The 9,407-nt window shown below is 39.8% G+C and overlaps 1 protein-coding gene across 1 annotated transcript; it reads left to right on the top strand.

The window, feature by feature from the left end:
- Positions 1 to 3,794: 3,794 nt before the first annotated feature.
- Positions 3,795 to 6,477, top strand: gpr27 (G protein-coupled receptor 27). The gene has a single exon (XM_015370957.1). It carries the CDS (start codon positions 4,397 to 4,399, stop codon positions 5,543 to 5,545), a length of 1,149 nt encoding a protein of 382 aa, XP_015226443.1. The 5' UTR covers positions 3,795 to 4,396; the 3' UTR covers positions 5,546 to 6,477.
- The last annotated feature ends 2,930 nt before the right edge of the window (positions 6,478 to 9,407 follow it).

Genomic DNA, 9,407 nt, shown 5'->3' with positions numbered 1-9,407 from the left:
ACTGTACATACAAAAGCAAGTGTAAACTTTTGTTGCTTGTTTGGCTGAATTTCATATATTCCTTCTTCTGAGTTTGTGCTTAAAATATAATTTCATCCAAATGAATTAAAACTATGCATTTTTTCTAGGTGTATAAAGAATCTACCAACACTTATCTGTCAACACTTAAAGACCGCAGGTATGTATTGTACTTACTAAATCTCTATATCTCTTTCAATCTCTATTTATTAAGGACCATCTCCTTTAGCTGCACAGTCTAAAATACAAAATGTTCTCATTATTTTAGGATGCAGATAAAGACAGTGTGCCACAGGACCTTGCTGTACAAAGGATGAAAATTTACAGCATCCAGACTAATCTGTCAGAGGGTACAGAGGACATCGGAATTGTAATAGATGGTACAAAGGTTCTGACCGCTCTGGGTAACTTTTCAAGAGCTTCTGCCATGCTTGTTGGTTTGACGTATGCAGTGAATCTTGCTTATCCCAAGGAGCTCAGGTACACTTTCGAAGCCTTTCAGAAACTCTTCCTGGAGCTGGACTGTTCAAAGCTTTCTCCAAAAGTGAACAGCCTCAAGAGCAAGCTACTGGCTAAAGAAAGGGAGCCTAAATACACTGGTGTGCTCAGTTATTCTGTGTGTTCAAGTGTTCAAGTTAAAAAAAAAAAAAGTTATCCATACTCATCTGAAGGGTGTGATGTTTTTTGTAGCTTGGTGTTCCAGAAGTAACAAGTAAATGATAATGCTGCACTATAACCAGGACAGTGAAAGTTGTGTCTTGATAACACAAGAGTTTCTTGATGGACTATGAACACTTTGCCCCCACCTTAGGACATGGATGCCAGTGACATAGTCCACTTTCACAGAGGCAAAACCAGACATTCCTCTTGTTTTTCATGATTCTTCTGGTTCTTGCAACAGCAATCCACAGCTAAAATATGAAGATGGACAGTAGTACTGCTGAGTCTTTACCTCTGTTTTGTGCCCCTGGTAATTGTGAGCACAAGCTGTACTGATCTGACACTGATCTGAGGAGCCTACCTGTTCAATTGGCCTGCCTCAAATAGCAAGTGCCTTTGTTAAATATATTTTGCCATACTTATTTGAGGGACTTGTCGTTGTAATTCTGTTGTGTAAACCAGGATTTCTTTGTATTTTGGCATTTTACACGAAAAATGTTCAAAATACATGCGTAAACGAAGTTTTACAAATAAATGTTTAGCTGCTGCTGTTCTAAATATGGTCATTTGTTAACTGCCCTTCTGTAAATTCTTGCAAAGAACACATTATATTGAGTAGATTCTACATAAAAAATATATGGCAACAAAGTGACAATCAATAACATTAAATAGATTTTAAGTAATGTGCTACCAATTATAAGTTCAATTGAACAATTAATTTATGTAAAAATAAATAACAATTTCAGTTTAAATGTGTTGAATTAAGTAACATTGTTCCAGGTTATGAGTTGATGTAGCTTATTTTATTTATTTAATCTAAATCATTTGTATCCAGATATTTAGGGAGATAGCATCATTTTCACGCATATAATTATTAAATATAAATCAATATTATCCAGATATTTAGTAAATAAAATCAATTTAATCCACATAATTAATAAATATAAATTAATTCCAAATAATTAATTAGTAAATCTTAATCACTTTTTAACAAATATTTGGTATATCTAAATTTATTTCTTTCGGATACATAGTAAATATTAATCAGTTTTCCCTGTATAATTGATTTGGATTTACTCAACATTTGCCATATTATAAGTAAATCCAAAGTATTTCAACCAATGATTTCATTATTTTGTATTTCAAATTTTTGTTTAAATTTGCTTAATTAAATCAGTGGTTTTTAATCAAAGTTGAAGTAATTAAAACCTATTCAATTATATTTATCTGTCACTTTGTTGCCTTATTTTTTTAAAGTAGACAATGGTCAAAGTGTTCTGAGTATAAGCTTGAAAAATCTTTATCATTCATCACCAGACATGGAAAACCTGGACCCAGTATTCAAGGCAAGACAGAACAGGAAGGTTCAGAGGTCCAGGAGTCCAAAGACAGTTCAGGCAAACTGTTCAGACAGGAACAGACTGGCTCAGTGGTTGAGAGGCAGAACAGGACAAAATCAGGTAATCAGAAACACATCAGGTACACTAAAAAACCTCTCACCATTGGTGCAGGAGAACGAGAATAATCTGGTCCTGATAATTGGATGCAAGCGCCCTAAATAGGGGCAGGAGCAGGTGGAGCAGGTGGATCAGATGAGCAGTGATTAGAAACCGAGCAGAGTTGGACAGGTGAATGGAATGAATAATTAAGCCAGTCACCAGTGTCAATCATGACAACAATTCTCTTTAAAATATTGCAACCAGTCTTGTAAACTGAACCTGCACAGTCTTAATCCTAAATAGATGACAAAAACTTGATGAATGAAATGTTCCTGATGTTTTTTTTCCTTGAGTGCATTGCTTATAGACCTGCACCAGATCTATCTATATCCAGCCATTCAGTAAAGATACTGCTACATAGCTGTACATCTTATTTTGGCATTTGACCAATTGAATGATATACTACCTACAGTAAATTAAGTTGAAAAAAAGTTAACAAGTCAAGAAAAAAAGGTAAAAAGCAAATTGAAATGTTAAAAAGTTAATATTCCTATAGTTAACAGTTATATTTAGGTTTATAAACTACAGAATGTAAGTGCCAGTATCAGCATTAATGCCTCTAAGGTCATGTTGTAATAAAAAAAGTGTTTCTTTCACTCTCAGAGTGTTTTTTATAAATTTCTTATAGAATCACTTTTGTTATTTTTCTTAATATATTTAGGCAAGTTAGCTTTTCTTGTTATTACATTGACATTCATTTTTTACCATCAAAATATCCATATTTTCTGAATGTTACAAAGGTAATAAGGTCTTGTCCTGGATTCCAATAACACTATTGGCTTGAAATGTTAATTTTCAAAGTATTTCACTGAGTGAGGGTTAAAAATTACAGTTTTCTATAAAATCAGAATGAGAACTAAAAAAAAGAGTATAATAGTAGAGTATTTGTTTTTTTTTGTTTTGAAAAAAAAAAAACATTAAGCAGATCCAAAGGACCTATCAGTAACCATGTCTGTTCCAGTGCATATCATCATTAGAATATCTTTTAGTATTATGTCTTCAGTACAGGCAGAGGTGTAGCCAGAAAATCCTAATAGGGGTGGCCAGTCAATAACCAATGCACATTGAGGGGTGGCTGAAAGGCGCCAGAACCTCAGGGTCAGTCTACACTGTTCCAACAGGAATGAGCATCTATATCATCTATATTTTCTAAATAAAGACTATCCATACTTTCCTACATTGTTGCTAACAAATAGACACAGATATCTAAACATCCATGCTGTCTAAATTAAAGGTATAGTGGACAAAATTCTTTCAAGTTTGAGTTCTTGGGTGAACAAATTTTACATTGTCATTACTTACTTTTATCAATAATCACTCTGCAAAAAAATGATATTTAAATGTACTAATATCCATATTTAATGAATGGTTAAGTTATTATTAAAGTAGTTATTTATCTAATTAATATTGAGCATAAATAAAAAATGTCTGCATAAAGCTCACTGCGACACACTGCTGCAGGAGCATAACCAGCCCTTTAGAGGTAAAAAATTGCAGGGCTGGCCAATGATAGGGTAAGGGTGGCCATGGCCACCCCTGGTCCCCCATCTAGCTCCGCCCCTGGGTACAGGGGCCATAATGGGCCAGGAGATGATCTACAGGGGCACAGGCCCCCGTTGGCCCCTGTTTAGAACCGCCCATGCATGTCTCCAGTAACATCTGCCTCACCCCGGTATAAACACTGATCCCAGGCCTGCTCACTGGATCGCAGCGGACGTGCGTCGCATTGAGAGCAGAGACGCTGCTGCTCCTGCTGCGAGCGACGCCCCGAACCCTCCACCTCCGCTTCATGCCAGGAGGGGAAAATATAGGGAAAGGAAACAGAAACCCCGCTCATTTAGGTCAGTTAAGCTGCTGGTCAGCTGGGCTGGGCATGCGTGATTCCCGTGAAGCGCTCCTCTTGGACGCTGCGTGGATTTTCCTCCGCCGCCATCGGTGGGAAGCAGAGATGCGCTCAGTGAGCGGATTGACGCCCCCTAAAAGCAGGCCGCCTCTCCTCCACCGCGCTGGAAGACAGAGAGGAGAAGGAGGCTTTTTCCTCCAGATGCTTTGGAGATGAAGGATAAGAAGAGGAAGAGGAAGAAAAAAACTGAGAGGATTACAGCACATCGAGATGGAGGCGATTTATAACTAGACTTTATTATTATTATTATTTCTTTTTTTGTGTTGGTTTTGTTTTCCAATCAGCCGTGGACGGACAGGCGTGGGGGGATGATTTGATGGGGGGATCCGCTCTGACTGCTGCTGCATCCATGGCAAACACTAGCGAGTTCGGGGAGAGCAGCGCGTCCTTCCACGGCTACGCGTCCACGGCCTCTGCGCTCAAGCTGGCGTCCCTGGGGCTGATCATGGCCATGAGTCTGCTGGGAAACGCGTCTCTGTCGCTGCTGCTGCTGAAGGACAGCTCTCTGCACAAGGCCCCCTACTTCTTCCTGCTGGATCTGTGTGTCGCGGACGTGCTGCGCTCGGCCGTCTGCTTCCCGCTGGTCATGGCGTCGATCGGCGCCGGCTCCGCCTGGCCGTACGGCGCGCTCAGCTGCAAGATCGTCGCCTTCATGTCGGTGCTCTTCTGCTTCCACGTCGCCTTCCTGCTCTTCTGCGTCAGCGTCACCCGCTACATGGCGATCGCCCACCACCGCTTCTACTCCAAGCGCGTGAACCTGTGCACCTGCGTGGCGGTGATCTGCATGGTGTGGACCCTCTCCGTGGCCATGGCCTTCCCGCCCGTGTTCGACGTGGGCACCTACAAGTTCATCCGCGAGGAGGAGCAGTGCACCTTCGAGCACCGCTACGTCAAGTCCAACGACACGCTGGGCTTCATGCTGATGCTGGTGGTCATCGTGGGGACCACCCACGTGGTTTACATTAAGATGCTGTGCTTCGTTTACGATCACCGTAAAATGAAGCCGGCCCAGTTGGTTCCGGCTATCAGCCAGAACTGGACCTTCCACGGGCCCGGAGCCACCGGGCAGGCCGCCGCCAACTGGATCGCCGGCTTCGGACGCGGACCCACGCCGCCGACACTGGTGGGCATCAGGCAGGCTTCCCACCTGGGCAACAGGAGGCTGCTGGTGCTGGACGAGTTCAAGACGGAGAAGCGCATCGGGAAGATGTTCTATCTGATCACACTGGCCTTCCTCATTCTGTGGGCTCCTTATATTAGCGCCTGCTACCTGAGGATATTCGTGCGTGGGGCCCCTGTCCCCGAGCTCCACCTGACTGCTGCGGTGTGGATGAGCTTCGCCCAGGCGGGGGCCAACCCCATCATCAGCTTCATGTTCAACAGGGAGCTCCGGATGAGACTCAGGGCCTGTTTTTCCTGCTGCCTGGGGACGCAGACCCCCATGGAGCCATACTGTGTCATATGAGCCCCCCTTTCCCTAAAAAAACAAACACAGCCAAAGACAACTTTATACTCTCTAACTGCTGGGTTTAAAATAACCTGATCTGGTCATTTAAATGACATAACTGGGGTTCATATAACAGATTATTTAACCATCAAACACTGATAAAACATCCAGCACATAAAAATGCTTTAACAGTTTGGGCACAACTAGTTTTGGGTGGATTTTAATCAGTAAATCAGGGTAAAAATACCAATCAAATGTTTTGAAATAAACCTAATAAACTAAATGAGATAAATTCTAACTCATTTTGATGATTTCGTTTTTTTTTTTATTAAAGAGTAATAACAAAGAATTTTATGACTAATATCCATAAATATTATAACAACTCTTTTTGTCTGAACAGTGGAGTTTAGGAAAATTTGAAAAATTTACATTAAACAGAAATTGTTTCAGTTAATGCTTACAAAATAGTTCCCAAAGATCTTTGGTCTATGTGGAAAAGTCCATCTTTCACAGTTTCTATTATTTAGTGATTAGGTTTGCTTCCTTGTTTATCCTCTGAGGAGTTCTAATGCTACAACAGAAGATTATAAAAGCTTTATTTTGTATAAAAAAATTATATTTGGTTTCCTAAACATTGCTTTTAAAGAATCCCTGCCCTTTTTGGATTAATCAGGATCAGGTTGGATTTCTTTAAATATTTTGGGGCGTTTTCACGCCTATAGCTCAATGACATTTCTCTGAATCAGTTGATGAGTTTGTTAGCTTGTAAATTCCTCTGGTCATTTGTTTTCACACGGGTTAGACTCCAAGCAAACAAAGCGGTCCCTCACCACGCTTCAGCATCCAGTCTGCTTACTGGCTGGAGGTAGAAATACAGAGAATTTGATGAATTTGATGAATCTGTCTGGCTACTATACCAACTAAATCATTTTATTGCTGTGTTCAATCAAACCACAGTTTGTTTTAAATGGATTAAAAACACTAGACATGAAAACAGTTTTAGCTTTTGAATTAGAGGCACCCAACTAAAGTCTGGTTATTTAAAAATGGTTTATTAGTCCTTTACTGAGCCCTAATCAGAACCCCTGGCAGAGAGAGAACTTTTGCATCCTTAAAGACCAGTAGACCAGACTCAATATTCTTTCAGACAAAAAAAAAATAATTTGCATCTTATTAGTTGCTCTATCACATTCTCTTCTTCTGCAGAATACCTAAAATATAATAGTTTAAAGCTGGTGGAAACTTCTATGATGCTTTTCCAGCCATGTTTCCTCATCTTCAAAGGCCAAATTTGTTTGCAACTAGAAAGAATTACGTTCCATCTTTCCTTCAAATTCTGTTCTTAAATATAGACCTAGAGTGTCCACATTAAGGGTTAATTTAGATAAGCTACAAAATAAAATAAACAACTCCTCATATTAAAGATTTCAATTTAATGGAACTATTCTGCTACCTTTCAGATTGTGAAAACTCATGTCATGGGTTGCTGTTATACCCCTACTTAGAACAGTTCTATTGGAAGGTGCAAGAAGGGAGGATAACCTGGAGAGGACCCAGGTACGCATGGGGAGAACTAGATAATGCCATGTGCACTCAGAAAGCTACCAGCTGGGATTCAAAGAGCAATAGCTGCATATATAAGAAACAAAAATATTAGGAAAGTGTTCTAATCTGTAAATTTGATTAAAAAAAAACAAAAAAACATTTGAGTCTGGATTAGGTGCTGGACATTTCACTCCATCAGCCTTTTGTTTCTTTGGAGTTTTGGTTTTCTAATAATATTTTCAAAGTAGTAGCCTACTTCCTACCCTGCGATGTATTGTACCAACCTTTTGACAGCATGTAGGGGGGTGTTTCATTTAATCACCAGCCATCTAAATTAATAAATCTTCTACTCATAATTTGGTATGATGAAATGTGCAGTCGGTAAGTGTTATCTTTGCTGGATCAAGGGTTATAAGCTGTCATAAATTCACCAGAGTTGGCAAAAAATATTAAAGAGATGATATTGAAGCATTTATATGAGGACAGATATCCTTAAAATAGTCAGCAATTAAGCAGGTTTAAGGTAGTCCGTATATTATTTTATAGGTCCACAATAGAAGCAGGGAGAGGCAATATAGCTGTGTATAGGGATGAAGAGGCAGTACAGAGAATTTCCTTTGGATGAAATTATTAAACAAAATAAATATTAAATTCTACCAAGCAAAGCAAAATAATAAAACAAAAACAAAATATATCTATATATATATATATATATATATATATATATATATATATGTATGTATATATATCTGCTCTAGTCCATCTTTGTCTTGTTCCAGTAGCCAATTTGTCTTCAAGTTGCCCTGGTTCCCTAGCAACTGACGCGGACCTTGTTAACCGGGCGACGTCCGAGCCGGTATGGCACTTAGGGCAAAAAAAATGTTGCAATTGCAATTGCAGAGGGCAGCGTTACAGTGTAACTTGTATCCATTAGTGTGTGAATGGGACACTACACAATGATGTGTAGTGTCAAACACTGCATACTAGTGTTAGGTAAATTCATCCCTGGGATGGCCCGTGATTGGGTAGGAGTGACAACAGCCTGCCCTAGATCTCCTTCTAGCTCTGCCCCTAGGCAGTGATAATCAGGAAAATATTGACTAGAAACATGTATAATTGCTGCAAATATCTGCTGGAAATGCATAGTAATAAAGTGGGTTTAATAGAGATTCAATACAGCCGGTGGTCCTCTGCTCCTTCTCCAATACTCCGACTAAGCCCATCAGAGAACAGACAGACACTGCAGAGGAGCTGCAGAAGCAGAATCTAAAGGTTGCAAAGAAGGGTTATGAGTCTAACACCAAAAGCCTTTCATTCCCTCTTCTCAGCAGATTGCTTATCAGCAGGCTGTTACACATTTTTCAATGCACTGTGTGCCACCTGCCTTTTATCTTACGCCCTCATTAGCCCCCTTTTCCCAAGCATTAGTAGCCTATTGATTCTGTAATTGCTGTGAAATGCACTGACTGCAGCGCTTAAAGTCTGCCAAGTTCCTAGACTTTTCTTGTAAAAGTAAAACTTGCTTTAGTAAGCCATATATATTGCAATCAACATTTGAGGCTGACTTTAAGGGACTGCTCTCTTCCCTACAAACATTTCAAATATCTTCCTACATTCCAAACGCAGGAAACTTTCATAAGCTTTTATTTCTGCATAAAATAGCAGATGGGGTGTGTTACATGGGTGCAGATGCCACGGGTTTTACCTGCAGACTCTATTATTGGCATTTCCATTTTTCTTAGCGTAGAGAGGAATAAACTACTGCGTCAGGTACTTCCAGGGCACATGGTCTTATGATATACCTCAGAGTGTAGCATGAGATCACTGTTAATGAGGAGTAGAGAGCCAGAGAAAAGGTTTTAGAGCCAAGACCCTCTGTAGGAGCACTTTGGATTCAACTGAATGGCTGTGGGGAACAGCTTGACCCAGTATGGCGCATTTGCTATTAAAAAGTAGCAACTAAAACCTGCAATACAACAAACATGAATCTGAACCTAAAACATAATCATGTGTAAGCGCAGTGCTGTTCACACTGCCCTTACACCCATAAATTTAATACTGTGGATAAGACGACATCTTGAGAAATGTTGCTAGTAGGTCTTTGAAAAGGTGTTCTTACATTATTATGCCAATGCCATTATAATAATAAAATGGTCTCTAAATGAAAATACTATCGTTTATCACTGTAATTTCTGTGCCAGTTTATTGTCCAGCAAAATTTCATTATGTTCTAAACTCTAACTATGTTTCTTTCTTCTGAGGGCTTGTATCTCTGTAGATATTTTAACCGTTCATGCAACATCCATAACACCACCCACACAGAGTAAGTGTGGGC

Source organism: Cyprinodon variegatus, unplaced genomic scaffold, assembly GCF_000732505.1.
Source record: "Cyprinodon variegatus isolate N-32 unplaced genomic scaffold, C_variegatus-1.0 Scaffold51, whole genome shotgun sequence".
NCBI classification, from domain to species: Eukaryota; Metazoa; Chordata; class Actinopteri; order Cyprinodontiformes; family Cyprinodontidae; genus Cyprinodon; species Cyprinodon variegatus.
Note: the sequence above shows the minus strand (reverse complement) of the source record. Positions and strands in the feature narration are given on the sequence as shown.

Excerpts from the sequence above, each read along its gene's own strand:
- gpr27 (XM_015370957.1), top strand. The coding sequence starts at position 4,397 with ATGGGGGGATCCGCTCTGACTGCTGCTGCATCCATGGCAAACACTAGC.